This window comes from Perca fluviatilis, chromosome 14 (assembly GCF_010015445.1).
Source record: "Perca fluviatilis chromosome 14, GENO_Pfluv_1.0, whole genome shotgun sequence".
Classification (NCBI taxonomy): domain Eukaryota; kingdom Metazoa; phylum Chordata; class Actinopteri; order Perciformes; family Percidae; genus Perca; species Perca fluviatilis.
This window is the reverse complement of record NC_053125.1, coordinates 17,237,857-17,259,230: the sequence shown is the minus strand read 5'-3', so window position 1 is coordinate 17,259,230 and position 21,374 is coordinate 17,237,857. Positions and strand designations below refer to the sequence as shown.

General features: G+C 41.7%; 1 protein-coding gene across 1 annotated transcript in view; it reads left to right on the top strand.

The window, feature by feature from the left end:
* The first annotated feature begins 9,598 nt into the window (after positions 1 to 9,598).
* The window catches only part of LOC120572513, a 19,034-nt gene continuing 7,258 nt past the window's right edge, over positions 9,599 to 21,374 (top strand). The window contains exons 1-6 of the mRNA XM_039821850.1: positions 9,599 to 9,614; positions 9,709 to 9,759; positions 9,841 to 10,077; positions 10,458 to 10,736; positions 11,089 to 11,142; positions 11,230 to 11,288. Coding sequence (XP_039677784.1) covers positions 9,921 to 10,077; positions 10,458 to 10,736; positions 11,089 to 11,142; positions 11,230 to 11,288 — 549 coding nt within the window. The 5' untranslated portion in view covers positions 9,599 to 9,614; positions 9,709 to 9,759; positions 9,841 to 9,920. The remainder of the gene's footprint in view (positions 9,615 to 9,708; positions 9,760 to 9,840; positions 10,078 to 10,457; positions 10,737 to 11,088; positions 11,143 to 11,229; positions 11,289 to 21,374) is intronic.

Here is a 21,374-nt window from a genome sequence, read left to right as displayed (position 1 = left end):
GGGCAGGTCTATCCGAACAACAATACCTGACAATGGACACCTCGTCAGGCATTAACCCTTACTTATATTATATTACACTGATTCACTTACCGTTTTAATGTTTCCAGATGTTTGATATCAGGCCGATGAGCTGACAGAACTGACAAGTTGAACATTGTCCAATTAGAACGGACCCACCGCGGTGACGTTTTTGGTGGAGCGGTTCGTTTAATAGTCGATTATTTGACAATAAACTACATCAACGCAACAGTATGTGGAGTTAAACTGGACGGGCCCAATAACCTCTGAATAGGTGTTGGTGTAAGTTGCAATGTGAGCGGCAGCCAACGCGGTGCATTATGTTGGCAGGATGATTTGAAAAAAATAATTAGTTGTAATAACAATAACTAGTTTGGATGTTGACTCGCACACGTCTGTTTTATCACACCTGGAGCAGATGCATGAGAGGTGCTTCTTTGAAGGGGATAGGGCATACTATTGTTTTACTTTCCCGGCAATAGGCTGCATGCTGGTTTGGGGTGCTATTCATTGAAAATCAATATTTTCCATTTCTGAGGATGCAGAATGAATTATGTCTGAGATGAGCATTGTGGAGAGATTGAAGGCTTAGTCTGAGGCATCACTCATCTGAAGACTGACAGAAGGACATTTACTTCGTCTCCCTCGGAGTTAACTCAGCGAACATGGATCTGCCTTTTTCTCACCGCTGTCATGGCACATATCAGCCTCCATCGTGAAGACTATATCTCACAAGATGCACGTTTGCAGATATTCAAACAAACTCTGTCTTTTGACATTCATTTTCTTTCTGCGGTTAGTCCTCAGGGTTAGGATTATCAGATTTTCTAAAGTTTTCATGTTAGGCTGGTTAGGCGAAACTGCCATTTTTAATGAACGTGTCCAAAGAATGCCAACCGTGTAATTCGACAATGACCTCAAATCCTTTCCGGAAATGATGAGCTAAGCACAGACACACTCTAATTAACGAGCCACTCACAATAGAGACGAACAAATTATGGAGCCAGTTTGAAATGTCAAGATAACCAATTATCAAATAAAAATGGCCATTAGGTGGTTCCTTCTGGCCACAGGTGATGAAGCCACCTGAAATAATGGGGAAAAGCGCAGGCAGAATGGGGTTTTTAGACATGGTCATAGGAGAATTATTAGATTAACCATAAATGTAAGATGCCTTGGGGACCAAATTCCAGCAGATAGATTTCTCAAGTGTCCATACCATGAAATGAATGATGATTGGCTTCTTAAGTGATGGATGTGCTACACATGTAATGACATTATTAATGGCAGTGTAGTGAAAGATTTTTCTATTCATGTTTGTCATAATGTTACACTGACCATCAGCATTCTCTATTCCCATGGTGTATTATATGGCCAAAAGTATGTGGACATCCTTTGTGTACTTGTGGGGATGATTGTTTTACTTCTAATTATAGGAAATCTTAATGCTACAGCATATGTATATGTTGTATGTACAGTAAAAATAATCTCCCACTTTTTATTTAAGTTATTGTTTAGTATTGTTGACAGTATTAAGTATTGTACATCCACCCATACATCCATCCATCCCAGACAACCATAAGACAAATCTAAGGGGTCACAAGATGATTAACACATTAGTAAATAATAAAAACATTCTTTCTGCTCCATAAACTTGTATTTTTTGAGGGGGACATTTATCTTTGCTTATCTCTGGGAAATTACTGAGTAGTTTTACATATTTAGGTCTCTAAAATGTATTTAAATGGAACAATCTGTAGAAGTGCTCACAGCTCATGTGAACCACTGTTTTAGACAATAGTGTTTCCAACAGTTTGGGAAAGCCTATTTCCTGTTTCAACATGACAATGCCTTGAGCACAAAGCCAGGTATAAGAAATGTGTTATTGTTGTTGTTGTTGATGTTGTTGGCTGACATTTGTGTGGACTGGTCTACAAAGAGCTCTTACCTCAACCCTATCCAACAGCTTTGGAAGGAATGCAAGCCATGTCCAACATCAGTGCCCAATCTCACTAATAAGGGTGGGCAGATCAATAAGTCTTTTGAGTTTTGAGCATCACTACTGAAATCAAAAAAATTAATAATGGATCCGTCTGGCTGTAGATTACATTCTGGACACATAAACACCCCATTAGGTCAGATAATTCACCTATATACATCATATTTGTTCAATATAATTACAAAATGTCTTGTATTTTAACATGAATGTCACTCAGTGGTCATTTTAAAGTAGCCTGTTAATGATGAATTCACCTCATAAATTAATGAGACATGGTTCTCCCCTACATAGAGTAGCCAGTTGTGATAATAAAAATTATTAACATCAGTATCAATAGCAGATGTTACTTATCCAAAAATCGTATGGAAAGCCTTTCCCGGTGACTGGAGGCTGTTATTTCATTATTTTTCATATAGTACAATTGCATACAGTTTGGGTGTCCACTTACTTTTGGCCATCAAAAACAAAAAAAAACTCAAATCTGGATAATCTATAACATTCAAATGTCCCCTGTTACTTGACTCTGATTAATTTTATTCACGTTGGTGTTTGCGATTCTGTCGGCAACACAAATCATAATCGCTTCTGACAAAAAGGTACCAAGACCTGCACTGTTCTACAGACAGGACCCAGGAGATAGACATCATGTTTAAGTGAAGAATGGACTTCTGAGTGACTGGCAGATACCTCACCGAGACAGAGAGCTCTGGCAGGGCTCCACAGAGAGAGAGAGAGAGAGAGGAAAAGCGAGTGAGAGAGAGAGAGAGAGAGAGAAAAAAAAAAAAAAAAAAAAAAAAGAGAGGAAAGTATTTCTCTCAGAGCAAAGGCAGCGTTCAGTGAGAGCTTCACTGGAGAGAATGAGATTCCCTTTTCTGTGTGCGATGAAGGATGGATAGAATGGGGAGGAAAGGAAGAAAAGAAGAAGGGCAAGAAGAGAAAACAATGAGGGAGAGAGAGAAAAAAAAAGGAGGAAACTTTTCGGTCTGTATTTTCCATTGAAAGACGTTTTGACAGGGCAAAGCCCACTCTGTGGCGAGTGGAGCCATTTTGAAGTCTCCTACCAGCAGCTTGAGGGGAGAGGGGAGCCAGAATAGATACATCTCGGGTCTGCCTGTTTTTTTTTCAGTTTTCTTCTTCTACCACCACACTTTCTTTCCTGTTTTTGACAGCCAGCTCCGAATCGCCGAGCAGGTGTCTTCTTATTTTCTGCCGAAACAGTGGGACAGTGCACACAAACACTCCAACGCTGTTCATAAACAGATAAACACACCAGCAGACCAGACAGACAGGCAAACAAACAGACACACACACACACACACACACACACACACACACACACACACACACACACACACACACACACACACACACACACACACACACACACACACACACACACACACACACAGAAGTCAAGAAGTAACTATGCATTGGAAATGACTACAACCTTCACACATAATGTTTTTCCTCACGTCTGCTAAAGTTGAGGAAGGGCGGAAGACAGGGACAATCTGGTACTCTCCACACAAAATGAGTGTCACACAAAACAGAGCCTCTATTTTCCACTTATATAATGCATGCAAACAACAGGCAGCCATTGACACGGGGCAAGATTTAGTATGCTATGCGATTTTCAGGTCACAGGAAAGGGAAGGGTAATTCATCCTTATTATTCCCTCAACAGATCCTAATAATGCCGCTACTGTAGTGTTGCATGCTCCGGCTGGATTCTTTTTTATTTTGGAGGATGGGTAGGGGTGAGAGTATTGCAGGGTTATTGTGCCAAATTTCCCTTTTAAGTGACAGATTTCCAAGGCTCTTTCACCACGACAAGAGCCGAGCTCATTGAGGATCAGCCGGGTGGAGGGGAGGAGTAGTGTTGACACTGGAATTATCACAGTACATGTTGCCTTGGACCACACTTGCTCCGATCAATCCATTCATAGCAGACACAACGGCCCCTCATCCCATTGAAAACAGGAGCCTCTGAATGGCTGCTTTGAGAGGTCCCCTTTAAAGTTTGAGGGCCCTTTTGAAAAGCAGGGTGTCCCTTGTGTCACTGGTGTCAGTGATTAAGTTGTGACTGGGTGACTGACTGGTGGTGTGTGTGTGTGGGGGTGACTAATGCCTACAATGTATATGCCCCTTGTACTGATGGGAGCGATATGGGGTTGGTATTACTAGTAAGGCTTAAGTTCAAACCTCTCAATCACAAGAATGAATTCATTAGAACATGTAAAAGAAAAAAGAAATTTTATGAAATTAAACTATGAAAAAAAGAAGTAAAATTGCATTTCTATTTTTTTGCTTTTGATTATTAAATAATTCATGCAAAATGGCTGTAAATGGTTATAACCCTATATAAAGTAACAATATGAAATGTATACCGTTTGATGTCCAGTTGTTGTTCATATAGAGTATATATTTATTTTATTACCCAATCACAGGGCTGCTGGTTCAATCCCTATTTGTCCACATGTCGATGTGTCCTTGACTAAGACACTAAACCCCCCCCCCCCAATGGTTAGGCAAGTGACTTACATGTTCGCCCCGCTGCAATAGGTGTGTTCAGGTGGATGAACACTGTAAAGCCCTTTGGATGCAGATTGTGACACATTTCTAACTAAAGACACCCTCCAGATTCAGAGTACACCCATGGATATGCTAATTAATAGTGCAAACCACCCAGCTGTATCACTGGAATGACACTTGACATGGTGTCAAATCAAGGTAAATATGACTCATGAAAGTCAGCAATAATCCCACTGGAATTTGACTTTCATTTCTTTTATGGAACGAGACACACTACTTCCTTTTCATATTCAAAGCATGGTGCTATCCATTTTAGCCCCTGTGACTACCTGAATGATCTGGGCGGTATTGAAACTTTGTAAACCAATTCTATTGTATATTTATTGTGATCTGTTCAACAGTTCTTGTGAAGCCCAGGGGGGAGAAGTCAGAACAAGGCGTTGGGAGTCTCAAAATAGCAACTCGCCAGGGGGAGTTGGAGAGAAAAAAAGACTTGCCGAGCTACACCACCACAGCACTGGACGCTTCTTCTCTATGCTGTTGAGTCACTCTGTTGTTGATGTCTTTCTCTAGCTGTTCAAAGTGGAGGATGCCGTGACTTATTACCGCAAGGGCAGCACTACAAAGAGTCGCCTAAGAGTGGTCTGGCTGGCTGGCTGGCGCCGTCATCGGCTGACTTTTTACACATTGTTGACGGATGGTTGTATATCTCTCCTGAGGGTGTGCAGTCTGAGAATACATAGCGACAGGCTCCATGCAGGCTCAACTTGGGATAGTGACTGACACATCCACACAGCAAGGGAAAACCCACACATATGCATCGGAAGTGTGAATCAATGCTTGCACCCACACATGCAAAGATGTGTACGGATACACACAGGAACGCAGGAAGGAAGATAAGGACACACATAGATTCTATGTTAAGGCTTAGACCCATTGCTCTAACATCAGGGGGTGTTGGCAGAATGTTGATAAGAGTGTGTGTGGTTTCTGTACTAACACAGCGCTGATAGGGGAGACTGCATTTCACCCATAGGCGTTGTCCAAAGCTTTTTAACCACATCCATTCCTGCCTCCATTTTATACTCATAAATGCACACTGAAGACAGGAAAAGCTAAATTATCTTCACTTTGCAAATAGCTACAAGAGTGAAGTGTAAATTACAGTCCAATAAGAAAATATGTGCTTATGAACTCAACAAAACCCCTGGTTTGGTTTTAATGGAAATGAATGTTCTAAAAATACACAAACGTGATTATTTTCAAATGAAGCCTTGCTCATGCTGCACAGTGCAATGTCATAATTAATTGAGTACATTCGCCCCCAAGTCCCAAACACCTGGTGGCTCAGCACCAGCGAAAAAACACACAGCAATGTGATCCGTCAAGCACCCACTTCAAAGCGACAGAGTCTATTTACTGTGTTATTAACAGTTCAAGCCGCTCTCCCAATAGAGAGAAAAATGTGCTAGATTTATTTGTAAATGTTTAGGGATTGAAGATTGTAGAATTCCAACTATAGATGGCAATCAAGAAGTTGACAAATGAAAGCTAATTAAGGAGCTGTATGCATCGAGGATCTGTAGTCCAATTGTTTGCATGCACAGCTTTCTTCCCAACTTTTGTGATGGGCTGAAAATAAGAACTAGATGGAGGATGGCACAAAAATGAACCTTTTTCAGAGTCACGGCATCCCGTGGATCGTGGACCTGATATAACAGTTATACTGTGTTTTTCTCACATTTCTCAAAACTAACTTTCACACTTTCAAAGCTGTAAACACGACAAACAAAATGGACTCTTGCTTTGCTATACATTCCAACTTCTTTGGAAAATCTTCCCCTCCTTAATTTTCAGATAAGATCTCTATGGAAATCAACATAATGCCCTGGTATAACAATAGAAATGTATGCTGATCATAAAATTTTTTGCTATAATTTCTGGTGTTTCTGTATAATATGCCAAATCTCTGTTTTCAATGTGAAAATTAATATGCAGCATTTCAAAGTCTTTCCTAAATCTCTTCACAAAATACCTGATGGCTTACTGGAAAATTGCTAACATTGTGGTAACCCCATCACAGCTGAATGCCAATTAGCAGGCTTTTTCTGTCACAAAGGAGGACTTTGCAATCACACCGTTTCAATGTGACTTTTCAAAGAAACACGAGACATGTAAAAGAGCTCCATAGTGGCCAAATCACCTGCATTCAAATTTCAAGAGCAGCATCAGTCAAAAACGAAGAGGAAAACACTTACGCTCTCTTTTTTCACTTTTCACTCTTTTTGTCCATCTCACTTAAATTTTATTGCTGCAAAATGGAATTGTCAAGCAGACAAACTGACCAACACATATATAATAAAAGATCGATACTTGGCATCTGTGTATGGATACAGTATTGCCACGGAAAATATCGCGATACTATGCTGTATCGATTATTTTCCCCCCACCCCTACTCTACAGTGGTTGTCCTATGTCCTGGTTCAAACAATCCAATCAAGTTAGCCTAAAGCTAATATTCCCCTCACCTAAAGCCAATCACTAATCACCTTCCCCTTTATCAATCCACTTAGCCACACCTGCAGTGTGCAGCTTCCAGCTTCTGATGCCAACTTCCAAGCACCAGCTCCTCCAGCATCGAGATTCCACACAGAGTCATAATGATGGCAGCCAAGCTAGAGGGCGTTGATTACTCACCTCCGAGTTAATCCTTATAATTATGCATGTATCAACAGCCTTTCACTATATGCAAGACTGACTCACTCTTTTTACAGTAAAATGACCAACCTTTGTGAAAGTGTTTCAGATGGTAGATACAAATGTGAAGCATTTGATCTATTTCGGTAAAATTCTTGCGCACCATGATGTCATGTCGACAGGTAAGTAGGATCAAACACTTGTACACACTTTACTAAAGGTATCCTGTGGAGTTTTTGACCACTACTAGCGCTACAGAGCACTGTTTTTGTGAACAGGCCAATGTTTTGTTGTGTGAACACGTGGGCAACGCAATAGACATTCTCTGTGCCAGTTTCACACTATTTCCTTTAAATGGCAGTTGGTGACGGTAGCCTGCACGCAACTTTTGTTGTTTACAAGAAAACTCAACAGGGTACTTTAAACTACCATAATCTGATTTATATTCTCAACTATGAAGCTTTTGAGAAAACAAACTGTGTGTACTCCCTGTGAGTGATCAAATGGTACCACATAGTCGAAGTGTCCATCTCAGTTGGGAAATACAGTATGTTCTCTACCAGGTAAATATAGGGTAGAGTCATTTTTGATCAGTCATCCACTCAAGAGCAAGGTCGATGCTACACACAGCTATGAAAATGATTTTCAGTGATGATTTTGTAGCCTTGATCTCCATGGTTTTGATAGTAAACAACATCTCAAAATCGCCTACAAGCTCAGTTCCACAATGTATGTGGTGATTCATAGCAACTGTTGCATATGAGGCAGTAGAGAAAGAAGCATTATTATATTATAATATTATATTGCATTATTATATTATAATGTGAGTCTTTGGATGTTTTGATTTTTTTTGATTGTCTTTGGGGTTGATTTAAATGTCTAATAAGAGTAGGCTATCAATGTGACTGTGTTTCAATTATTTTATGACATATACACACATATACATTTACCCAAACTACTTGTTGAAAACTGTTATAATCTTCTCTAGTATTTTTTAAACTTGCATGCCACTATTTGTTATTGTTTTATAGTTTTAATGTCATATGCGCATTGTTTTGGACAATTTACAATACATTTGTGACCATTCTAAGGTTAAACATGAGCTTTTTATCTAACTGGGTCAGAATAACAATATAAAGGTTTGGGTACAACCAAACAATTATATAAAAATAACACTGATAATCCATCGGCATGGGTAAAATGACATGCATCTTGTTCCCAATTTGGATCATTTTTTTAAATTCAGTTGTTTTTAGTGTGTATTTAACTGTATTCCTCATGAATCATAGTATATGTAACACTGTTGGCTAAAGTACATGACATTTGCCAACAAAACATATTTATCACTCTGAGAGAATGTAAAGCCAACTTCCCTATGATGAAAATTTTTTAATCTGTAATCATCAAAACTGCCTTACTACATTCATATAGGTCTACAGCTTCTGAGTCATATTTAAAAACATATATGGCCTTAAACTAATTAAGAATAAATCATAAATGTATTCTTCTTCTGAGTCATATTTAAAGACATGTAGCATACCTATAATAAACCATTATGCTGTATGGAATTTGTACTAGACAGAAGTATTCTTTTGAGCAAAATTTATAAACTAACGGATTAAATATACACGTCCACAGAGTAAACATGAGAGATATAAGGAGGAGGTTTCTGTCACTTTGGTATGTGGGATTTTGATGGATGACCTTTTGACCTGGGGGTCAAGAGGTCCACGACCTGTCAGAAAGTGATTGATGCCTTCCAGGTGTGTGTGACTGGTCTGTTCTGGAAGCTTCTAGAAGGAAGGCGTGTCCCGGAAATGACGTGTGTTAAGTGATGCAATGAGGGCGTCACAGGAAGTAGAAAAATGTTTCATTTAAATGATCCAATGAGCGTTAGAGATGAAATATCCGGATGTGTTTGAAATGATCCAGTGAGAGAAGAGGGGTGTAGCGTTAAATTTTGAGCATAAAAAGGGTTTCTTCCCCGTTTGAAACAGAGAAAGATAGGTTTTTCACCACACAGCATGAATGTAAGTTTGAGTAACACTGATGCGTTTGAAATGAGCCAATGACCAAGAATTAAATCAAGTATCTTTACACTCTTTGGAGCAGAGAGCAGAACGTGTGTAAGGCAGGGTTGTAAAATAGGAATGTGTAAGGCTCCTCTTACAACAGGCCAAGTAAGTGGCTGAGCCCCCAAAAGTTTGCACCCCCGCACTAATGTTCGGTCCCTAAATAGGCAATAAAGTGTTTACCACATGTTTGGAAGAAGCATGTGCTTCATTCAGCCTACTCTCCCACTCGGCTTTGCATACAGACCGTCACTTCATTCAGAGGAGTCAAAATATTCAGTCACAGTACTTTTCAGGTGAGTTCTATATTATCATTATGGATTAATTAATTATTAATGCCAAGTGTGTTGAAATATTCGGGTCAACCATTATGACTGTTCTTCCTAACAGAAATCAATGACGAGGACTTTAGAGATATCGTAATCACAGATGTCGATTTTGGTAGGTTATTTATACCATTTAATGCTTTATGTATCAAGGTAATAAATAACTGATCCTATGTTGTCTTTTCTCTCCCCAAAGGCGTGATAGATGACAGAGGCGTTGCATATAACAATCAAAATCCAGCAGTCTTTACAGGGGTTATTGAAATTGAGGAGGTAATGTCTGAAGAAAGACCACGGGCCAACGGGCAGCCAATTGTGCTGCGAGACGTCCCCACCGTCACGATTGAAACAGAATTTAGGCAGCCGGTACAGCATATGCAGTCAAGAGATGAAAACGCTGGGCACCCCTCGGCTACCCTACAAATGACTGCCGGTAAGGCCTTTCATATTATTTATATTATACCTGCAACTGGGTAGATGTGAGATAGAGGGAGACAAATATTATTTATATTATACCTGTAAATGGGTGGATGGGAGATGGGGAACACATGGTGTGTGTGTGTGTGCGTGTGTGTGTGTGTGTGTGTGTGTGTGTGTGTGTGTGTGTGTGTGTGTGTGTGTGTGTGTGTGTGTGAGGTGCAGGTGGTGTGGGAGGGGTGTGGGTGGTGGTGGGTAAGAGGGCATTGTGGGAGATAGTCATTTGATTGGAGAGAGAGAGAGAGAGAGAGAGAGAGAGAGAGAGAGATAGTTATTAACACTTAAAGTAAATACATTGAATTGAAGCAAGTTATATATTATTTTCAAAATGAACAGAGATTGAGCCTGCAGCATCCACAGAAAACGGTCAGGAGCCTATCCAGGCCCTCGCTGATTCAGAAGAAGAAGCAGAAGAAGCAGAAGGAGAGGAAGAAGCAGCAGAAGAAGCAGAAGTAGATGGTGTAGTGGTTCTGAAAGCAGTTGAAGATGGCAATGAAGTGGAACTTAATCTTTCTGAAATCCTTGCCCTCGAAAGAGCATCTGAGCAGCAGCGGGAAATAGTTGAACAGAACATTACAGAGACCATCTCTCTGCAAACTCAAACTCAGGACGCGGGTAAGTGCTTTTAAGTTATACCTGTTACTGCAGATGCATGGTTTTTGTTCATTTTTAAAACATTACAATGTAAGATGGGAAAGAGCAGGGGTGTGAGAGATTGACCATCTGGTTGGGTGATGGTTGGGTATCCAAATGGTGTGTGTGTGTGTGTGTGTGTGTGTGTGTGTGTGTGTGTGTGTGTGTGTGTGTGTGTGTGTGTGTGTGTGTGTGTGTGTGTGTGTGTGTGTGTGTGTGTGTGTGTGTGTGTGTGTGTGTGTGGGGAGCAAGTCAGGTAGGGGGGAGAGAGAGAGAGAGAGAGAGTTATTCAGACTTTCGCTCATTATTATCTCATTATTTTCCAAATGAACAGAGATTGAACCTGAACCTGTCGCCAGGACCACGCGTCCCACTGTACGATTCAGAGGTAATTATTATTTATATATGTATATATTATTGTCTTGATAATTAAAATATATAATTAAAGATGTATATTCTCTAAATTTTATGAAAGGACGGAGGGGTATTCATCGAGTGAGATATGTCAGGGAGAGGCCTGAACCCGGTCCAGAGGTAATTATTATTTACATATCTTAGTATTATTGTATCGATAATTAAATATATTTAAAAGGTATTTTCTCTGATTTTATGACAGATGCTGTACTGAGGGGGAATTCGCCGAGCCCAGAGAGTGAGAGATCCGGAAAGCAAGGTGGAGATCCTCCAAAAGCTGCTGACAATTGTGCAGACAATTCTTCAAATGTAAAAGTTGTAAGGTGTTAGCTGTGACATTTTGTTTTATTTTATTTTTTAATGCATAATGGAGCCTGGTTTGTTGATTATAGTTTCCATACAATTAGTTATTGCTGTAGACGATGTAACGGGATCCACTGCGTTTTGTAACACCAGCGCTTGCTGAAGCCATCCAAGAGTTAAATCATAATAATCCCCACCCAGACAATCGTCCTGATCAACCTCATTTAAATAACGGCAACACAGAGACAGCACAACCAGAGCCTGCGAGTGATTACTTTCAGCCGTTAGAAAGGGCCTTACAAGAGCTTGATAATCATAACCATAATGACATTCAACCGGTAGAAAATACCTTATTACAAGAGATTGAGAACCATGACATTCCCCGTTAGAAAACCCCTTACCGTAATAGACCCCATGACATTCAGTCGAGGAAACGCTGTGGCTTTGGGAATTTGGAATTTCCGTCAGACCTTTAAAGTACCTCCCATAGCGAACGTCGAGGATTTGGGCAATTTTATGAAGATGTTTTGAATCATTTTAACGCCTTAGCTGAGAGAGTGAGACCTGAGGTTAGACCTAATGACACATGTACAGGTTGAAATAATAGCGAGGAAAATGCACAGGAACACGATATCATTCAAGTCGGTGATCGAGTTGACTTTCAGAACGTTTTTGAAGGGTTACTGGAGAGATTGATACAATCTAACAGAGAGCTAGACGCTGACTCCCCACTGGAAGTAGTCATTCAAGTTGTCAAAAATCCTGGGGCGGTGCTGGTGATAAGCTGAAAACTTAAAAAACTCTGGTCAGCGAGATCGTTAATAAGAAAAAAAAACACTTGCATGTAGTGCCCAACGTAAACAATAAACTATGCTTTACCATCAGCTTGGCTCTGCTCATCAACACCGACTTCACCTACATACAAGCCGTCGAGCACGCTAGAGAGCTTCATCATTTAGCGGGTCTGACCGAAGCCACCGCAGTAGCTTTCAGTCACATCAATAAATTTGAACAGATAGTAAACCGGAAAATTGTAGTCTTTTACAGAGACGCAGAGGACCGCGCTCTCTCGCATTTTGAAACACAATACCCAAAGTCTGACCAGCCAGTGTTTCTATTCCTGCTTAACGAGCACTATTATGGAATAAAAAATCTTAAAGGGTTTTTAGGGTTGATAATGTATGTCATTACTGTTACCGAGGTTACTGCCGGGGCCGAGGCCCACTTTTCCGGGTCATTGCAATCTCTGTTTCGATCCTACATGCGATACTGGGTTACAGTGACCCTGTATACCGGCAGATTGCAATACGTACGAAAGACGCGGTTACGTTAAACACAAAAGTCTTTGAATGACACGACCCTCAGTACATGTCAGAAGATTCACAAATGTTCAAATTGCAAATATCTCTTCTCCGGCTAGTACAGAGCACAAATGCATGAACCTCAAATGTAAAGTGTGTGGTGTCCACAAAGGTGACGAGCCACACCAGTGCTACATACAACCGGTGAAATTTCAAGAAAATCAGACCCAAGATATCTTCTTTTACGATTTTGAAACATTTGTCAATGACAAGGGAGAACACATGCCCTACCTCGTGTGTGCCGAATCGCTACAGGGTGAAAAATGGATGTCCTACGGCTTAGACTGCGTCGAGAAGTTTCTCATGAAGTTCAGGAAACCTCAATATAAAAAGCGCCATTATTTATACACAATGCTAGAGGTTTTGACAGCTACCTAATCCTCAGAGGCCTGATAGACTTAGGAATGAGCCCGTGCTTGTCATGCAAGGCAGCAAAATAATCTGTTTTACAGAAACAGATTATCTGCTAAGGTTTACTGAATTCCGTCCTTTCTTACCATGAAACTTCGCCGCTATGCCGAAAAGCATTAGGATTTGCAGATCAATCAAAGGGCTTCTTTCCCCACAAATTTAGCAAAGAGAAGCATCTAAAATATATCGGGCCTTACCGCGGAGATTACGGTGTGTAGAAAGCATGTCCGCGGCTCAGCAAAAACGAGTTTTACAGCTGGTACAAAGAAGCATCGGAGGGGTGTTTTTAACTTTGAGAAAGAGGCAGTTTTTTACTGTCAAAACGACACAAATATTCTGCGCAAAGGATGCATGAAATTCAGAGAGGAATTTGTAGGGGAGACGCACGTGGATCCTTTCAGCTGCGTCACAATTTCCTCGGCATCAATGAAAGTATTTCTCACAAATTTCCTGGTTGAAAAGACACTGGCTATTCCTTCGCCCGACGATTACAGGCGTCAGTTCAAAAAATTCTCGAGCTGCTCAATTCAATGGCTGGAATGGTTAATGTATTCAAAAAACATTTTCATTCAGCATGCTCTAAACCGCGGGGAAAAGAAAATTGAGTATCGTATTTTGTCGACGGTTACCGCCATAGAGGGTTAGACCGCTCCTATGAATTTCAAGGATGTTTTTATCATGGCTGTCCTACTTGTTTCAGACCTCATGATATCTGCCCAATGACAGGGATCGCCTTTGAGGAAATGCATTCGGCTAGCCAGGAGAAGCTGCATCAGTTGAGGTCCACGCATGGACTGCATACAGAGGTGATGACGGAGCATGCGTGGACTCTGATGAAAAAAACACACGCGGGGGTGCGAGAGTTTATGAAGAAATATGATCCACCTGAACCTCTGGCTCCTCGAGCCGCACTGTACGGGGGGCGGACCAGCGCGCTGAGGCTACGGTACACTGCAGGTGCAGACGAATCTGTGCATTATGTAGATGTTACGTCATTGTATCCGTACGTTAACGCAACAGGCTCATACCCATTAGGCCATCCGGTAATAATTCACAGAGATTTTGACGAAATTGAAAACTACTTTGGGCTGATCAGAGCAACCGTGATTCCCCCAAGAGGTCTGTATTTTCCCGTGTTACCTTATAAAACAGCTCAAGGTAAATTAGTGTTCACACTCTGTCGTACATGCTCAGAGACTAATAATCAGAGCGACTCATGTAGTCATGATGACGTTGCCAGAGCTCTGACCGGAGTTTGGGTCAGTGCAGAGCTGCACAAAGCGGTACAGATGGGTTACAAGGTGTCGAAACTTTCTGAGGTCTGGCACTTTGAGGCACAGAGCAGCAATCTTTTTGTCGAGTACATTCACACCTTTTTGAAGGGTAAACAGGAAGCTTCAGGGTTTCCGGCGGAGGCCGTGGACGATGAGAGTAGGAAAAAATACATCAGAGACTACGAATTGCATCAAGGCATCAGGTTAAACCCAGAAAAAATTGAGACAAATCCGGCAAAGAGACAGGTGTCCAAGGCTTGTCTGAACGGCTTTTGGGGCAAGTTTGCGCAGAGAAGTAATTTGGTTCAAACCACACTCGTCAAGTCGGCCGAACACTTTTTCACTTTAGTGTTTTCTGGACAATACACTCTAAAACACGTTCGTTTTACCAACAAACCGCGCGACGTAAGCACTGATTCAGTGGTTGTATAATGACAGGTGTGTAGTCCCCCAGGTCGAAGCAGTAATGTTTTCATCGCTGCGTTTACCACGCTACGTGGCGTCTGAAATTGTACAGTTATTTAGAAAGGCTGCAACAGAACATTCTCTACGTAGACACGGACAGCTTGATCTATGTGATAAAAGAAAATGAGACGCCTCTGGAGCTGGGTAATTATCTCGGTGACCTCACGGATGAATTACGCGGCCACACAATACATGAATTTGTAGCCGCGGGTCCAAAGAGCTACGCCTACCAGACCAAAAATGAGAAAAAAGTGGTGATGAAAGTTAAAGGTATTACACAGACGGGAATGCAGTGAACTGATCAATTTTGACAGCACCAAAGAATTGGTCGAAGGCTATCTTGAGGGGTCTAAGGAAAGATTCCCTTGAAACGCCGCAACAGACTATAAAACGTGATAAAAACGGATTTCTGTTGAAAAACGCTACATTCAAGAAAAAGTTTAGAGTCGTGTACGACAAGACGGGTATTTCCTGACGGTACAACTCTGCCTTTTGGTTATTAGCTGCATGATGGAGCAGATTGATTTTGATCCAAGACTAAAGGTTCCATTTTCATGTTTGGTAGTGGGCCCAAGTGGTTGTGGTAAAACCTATTTTATTAAATCTGTACTGGAAAAAGTGAACGTGTGATGGACGCTGCACCGAAAATATTGTATGGATTTATACAAGTTATCAACCCATGTATGATGAAATGAAGAAAATGAATAAAAGAATTACATTTCTGGAAGGACTCCCCGATTCTTTGACGACACTAATCTGTTTCCCTCCTGACCATTCACATCTCGTCATCCTGGACGACGTCATATTTCAGGCAGGTGACCATCCCGAGGTGGCGAAAATATTCACGCAATACCGACATCACAAAAGGATGAGCGTCATGATGTTGACTCAAAATGTATTCCATAAAGGTAAATACAGCCGCACTAATCAGGTTTAAACTGTAATTACCTCGTGCTATTTAAAACCCCGCGACCAACTGCAGATGAGGGTCCTAGCACATCAGATGTTTCCCTCACAAAACAGTTTTTCCTGGAAAGTTTTCAAGATGCTACCAAGTCAGCGCACGGGGTATTTAATTTTGGACCTCACACCTTCATGCCCAGAACGTTACAGAGTGCGCACGGGGATACTTCCCCACCAGCAGACGACGGTTTACATCGCTAAAACAAAAATAGACCTCATTATGTCGGAGCGGTTAAAAAGGAACGCTCTGTTACTAAAAGCCTTGTACCACGCGTAAGCCTTCAAGCGCAAAGACATTTTAAAACACTGCTCACCTGATTTTCTGCAGGCCTTGTGCGAATTATCTCTTAATCTTTGAAAGGGCATCTAAAGGTGTCCCCTTCTCAATACAGACAACTGAAGCGTCAAAAGAATATTATAAGGTTGTTGGCAGATAAAAAAACCAGCTTAAAGCGTAAACATCAGGTTCTGAAAAAACAAACTGGGGTTTTATCCTTCCTCTGCTTTCTGCCAGTGCGCTATTCTGGGAAATCTACTAGGTGGGCTGATTCCGAGAAGCTAAGAGGAGAAGAAAAAAATTAATAATATGGCTCTAAAGGCTACCAAGAAAATGTATTTGATTTCGCCCCAGCAGCTGGAGTAAAATGACTAGACCAGAGCCATCCATCAGACAGACAGCCGAAGATGATTTGAATGAGAAAATGAGCGCCGTATTAAATGATCCAAGATTGAATTCGTATGAAAAAGCTAAAAGATACGGCGCTGATGTTACGCTTATCTCACTTTGCTCAAACAAAGCGAGAAAGAGCGTCCATAGGGTTACTCCTCACCTGCATCCGGATGTCGGCACAAAGTCAACACTCTGCATCCTCATCAGATGCACCAGCTGCCGATGCACCAGTAGATGGTGCTGATGGTGGTGTAGCAGCAGCATCAGCACCGGACCCCCAATCCCTATTGGATGAGGCTGGCGCAAGCGATGTGATAACAAACCTGCCCCCTGCACGACCGGAAAACGCTCTCTACATTATGCAGAAATTAGCCGCAAATGACGTGAGATGGTCCCTCTAGGGCGAATTTATTTACAAAGGCTCTGTCGTAATAAGGCTCTCATATGATAGATTTATTCAAAAATCTACGCGCCAGCCTAATAAGAAGAAAACACAAACAATGCCAAAAGGATGGACTGGTTTCTTAAATACTTTGTCAGTGCTCAACATTCCCGTTTCGATGGTGAAAAATCCATAAGCCGCGTGAACAGTACAGACAACTCATGAATGGACCGAGATGGTTTTGAAGAAAAATCACCGCGTCAAAAAGAACAAAATCCCCAAGATGGTCTACTGGGATTAAGGTTTTAAACTTGTAAATGAAGAGAATTTCCGTAACACTGTCATTTTCAATAAAGCATTTTATTAATCACAAGTTTATGGTTACAGCGTTTGTTTGTTTTTCATGTTTCTTACAAGTGATAACAATCTTTAAACATTTTCAGAGAGCATACACTATGATGAAAAAGATTCTGAGCGGTTACGACCTCGACCTCTTTGATATTTATTCACAAAAGTAGATACCATCGCGGTCGTTTTTATAGACATCGTCAACATGATACAAGCCCAAAATGTTATTATATGATAAACCGCGACGCTGTGACAGAGATAAAACGCAATGCTGTCCCGCACTTTACTATAGAGAAGTATGCTGGAGCTGGCGGTTGTGGTAGTGTAGCTTCTTTTGAACGACTTTCCAAAAATTGTAAAATGCTGCGCTGGGTAATAGGCAAAATCTGGCGGAAATCCATAAGAGTCGAAAAAAGTTGCACTCCGTCCTCTTCCAAGCGTCAGTGCGAGCCAGTGCTCACCAGGCATGTAGGAAGGGATGAGTGTTCACTATAAAATAGGCTGGCAGGTTAAAGGTCTGGCTCAACGCTGGTAGCTGATCACAAGCCCACAGCGTGCGTGAATGTGTCTCCTATAAGATGATGTAGCCTTTCCTAGCTGATGATTATCCACTATCTTTAATAATAATCCACCAACACCTGTCTTTTTAGAGTTGATCTCCAGAATGGAATCGTAACAAGCGTATACTATTAACGTTGTTGTGTTAAGGCAGAGGGACCCTAGGCGCATTTCAAGACGTAAAATTCCCTGAGGAAATGGAAGCCAAGGCATTAGCTGTCTTCGTTAAGCTCCCCAGATTGAACACGAACAAAGAATAACCTTTGTTAAATTCCCTCTGGGGTACTGAAGGCAGATCCTTGAGGTGTCTCCCAGTAGATGTAAACATGTTGTAATATTCTCTGACTGGGCTGCCTGTGTTGAAACGGGCTGGAAGGCCTTAGCAGGCAGCTGCCTCCGCATCCTGACACAGTGCAAGATATTCCAATGTCATTATGTAAGAAAGTTAAAACGGGATAGGTCCCTTCTTCCTGAAAAGAATCTACTCGAACCATGGCTAAAGCTAGATAGGGAGGCACAGCTACCAGAAATAGGTTTTCCTGGTTACAGATCCTGGAATTTTCGGTATGGAATAGGTCTTCACTACAGGCGGCGTGAGAGCGGATAAAGAGCATTTCCTTTCATCAGGGCTCGGCGTGACCCACGCTTACAGCGGGAGAAAGCGGTGACCTTTTTAACAAACAGCGATGCCGATATTATCTTTAGATAGAACTTCGGGAATCCACTGCGAGTCTCCAGATAGCAAAATGCATCCGTTGTTACGGATCAGTTTAATTCTCAAATCAACAGAGTTTAACATCAGTCTTTCCGTGAAAAATATGTCACTATGTAATGGGCCCAAAGGGTCCACCGGCAGATTCTACGCTGGATGGCCTCTCTGGACTAACCCTCTGTTAGGACCATTATTTATTACCACAGAATCCATGTGCGCCTGCGCTGTCTTTGTAAAACAGACCGGTGCTAAATTGACTCTTTAACGTGTTGTCTGGAAAGTTGAGCAAAGTTTCTATAATCGCTTCGATATGGATCGTTGCCTTGACTGGGAAAGAAGTCTATCCCCCAGAATAACGTCGCATTGACTGAAAATTGTATTCAGCGGGTAGTTGATGAGCCCAACTGCTGTATCTGGTGGGATGTTTGACCCATCTTTCTCTGTAATTTTAACTCTGAGAGTAAAGCGGCATTATACGTTTAAATCGGGGTACTTTTCAACGTCTCCAGGGTATGTAAAATTCAATGCGAGGAGGTCGAAGAGTGCTGGATAACGGCTGGTACTCTTGGATTTTTATCCTCACGGATAATTGTGTCATGGGAGCTGAAAAGAGGTCCAGCTCGTCCAGGGTACTACTCTCGCCGATTTCTGATGTAAGAGGGCCATTGTTTGCAACGTTAAAATAATGTCGGACTCTGTGCAGACTTCCTTCTCTTGAGCGCCGTCTCTCGACTGATTTGCTCCGCTTAGCAGGCTGGGCTTTTTAAATGCAGCGGAACAACCCTCTCACCTGGCTGGTTTCTTGCTCCTTCACGGCAAGACCACAATACACTGGGCGCCTTCTTGATTTTTGTTCTCGTGCAGTTTCCCCATAAATCCTTTCCTGCATCTGATGCAATGTTTGTGCAGGTGTTTTAAAGATCACGGTTTTGCTACAAAGCGAAACCTTTTCTTAGCAGAGGGCTACAAAGCCAAAACTGCTTTGAAAAATATTGAGCCTATACCCGGACGTACACCGGCAGCTCCATAAAAACCGGGCTTAAGCCCCTGTCGAGGCCACAAAGCGTGGGTCTTCTTTGATATGAAGCATCTTACAAAGAACGTTGCACTGGTTTAAAAGTGCGGGTTTCACAATTGTTTTCCCAAAAACAAAATCCACGGGTTTGTTACGATCTGTTTTAATTTCATGCGTATGTTTTTGATGTAATTTTTCGACAGCGGCATATAATGGAGGTGTATGGTGCCGAATGTTCGTTATGTCACCAAAGTCACCTTTCACATTCCGACACCAAGCAGCGGTGAGTAACTGTCACCGACAGCTTGATACTGAATGATATCGTACGAGACAAACAGGTTATATATGCCTGCGTTTAAATCACTAAGGATATGTAGATGGCCGTTTGGATAGCGTCCACCATTCATTAACTTTCAGACCGGCATGTATAAGCCAGAGGGTTACGTTTGATTTTGTAAAGACCGTGCAGCCTTCAGAGTCAATCCGGCCAATCCGCATTGTTAAGAGTGTCAAAGGAGGCAATCTCATATTTTTTTAACCGCCGGGACCAGGTATTCCAGGAGATCTTTTAGGACGATTATAGTACACGCCCTGTTAAATTTTACACTCTCACCAAGGGCTGAGGCTCATCGGTCACTCCATTCAGTTCAAAATAGGATGAATCTGCGGTAAATTATACCACCGCGTTGTTGGATATATGATTTTAGCAATAGGCCCACCAACCATCTTTAGCAAGTTCAATCGGTTTTGCCAAATCGATTGTGTAACAACTGCTATTATTACTTTTAAATATTTCCTTACTGGCGTTGGAAGGCAGAGTCACATAAAAAGCCCTCAGAGGTGGTGTGTTCCATGATTCTCTATTGAGTGCGGTGATGGACCGGATCGTTGTACACAGAGGTTTATATACCGACCACATCAAATAATTTAACCCACGCTGTTAAATTTTGTCGAGCTTTTCCATTGCACAAAAGCCTTGTTTTCTCCCTTGACAGTCGCGGGCGTTTTAGATTTTTTCGCCACGGAAACATTTTGTTGGCGGCCATTTTTTACTTTTGCATCTCTGCTTCGCAAAATGACCCCTCGACAGGCTCAAGCCATACGTCTACTAATTTATATCCGGAGGGTGTAATACCGGGGGATAACGTTCGGTCACTGTAAAGACTTCGTCCGTAAAACTCTGCTTTCGTATTATTTTTTATCAAAACGCCTCCTCGCTTAGACGGACTTGGACCAGATCTCCTTTCTTAAAAGCCATCTTTATTTTATTCCCTGCGAAGCGAGGCAAAGGTGCCGTACAGATTGTGGAACACTTGATCGGTGTTCTCCGCTGTGACCTCCATAGAGTCATTTTAATAGAGGTGTGATAACTGTTATTATAACTCTGTACCAGGTCTGGTAAGACGTCAGGTATCGTCTGGTGTTGTGGAGCAGTAAAATATTTATACATGCGGGTTTCAAGAGTGCAGTTTGTAACGGCTCAACAACCCGACGCTTTTAAGTCACTCACCGTCCTAAAATGTTTGATGTTGTGTTTCTTCATCAGAGTCTCAAATTTTGCCTTGTTGAAAAACTTCTTTCGGCATCCGTTTGTAGCTTTAAGAGGTATTAAACTTTCCTTGAAACACCGACTGAAATGCTTTTACCACTTCCGGGCAGTCTTCCTCTTCAACGCCGCAGCGCGTATGCTTTTCAAAATACATCTATGGCCGGTCAGTAAATAATTAAATCCGTCATTATGTTC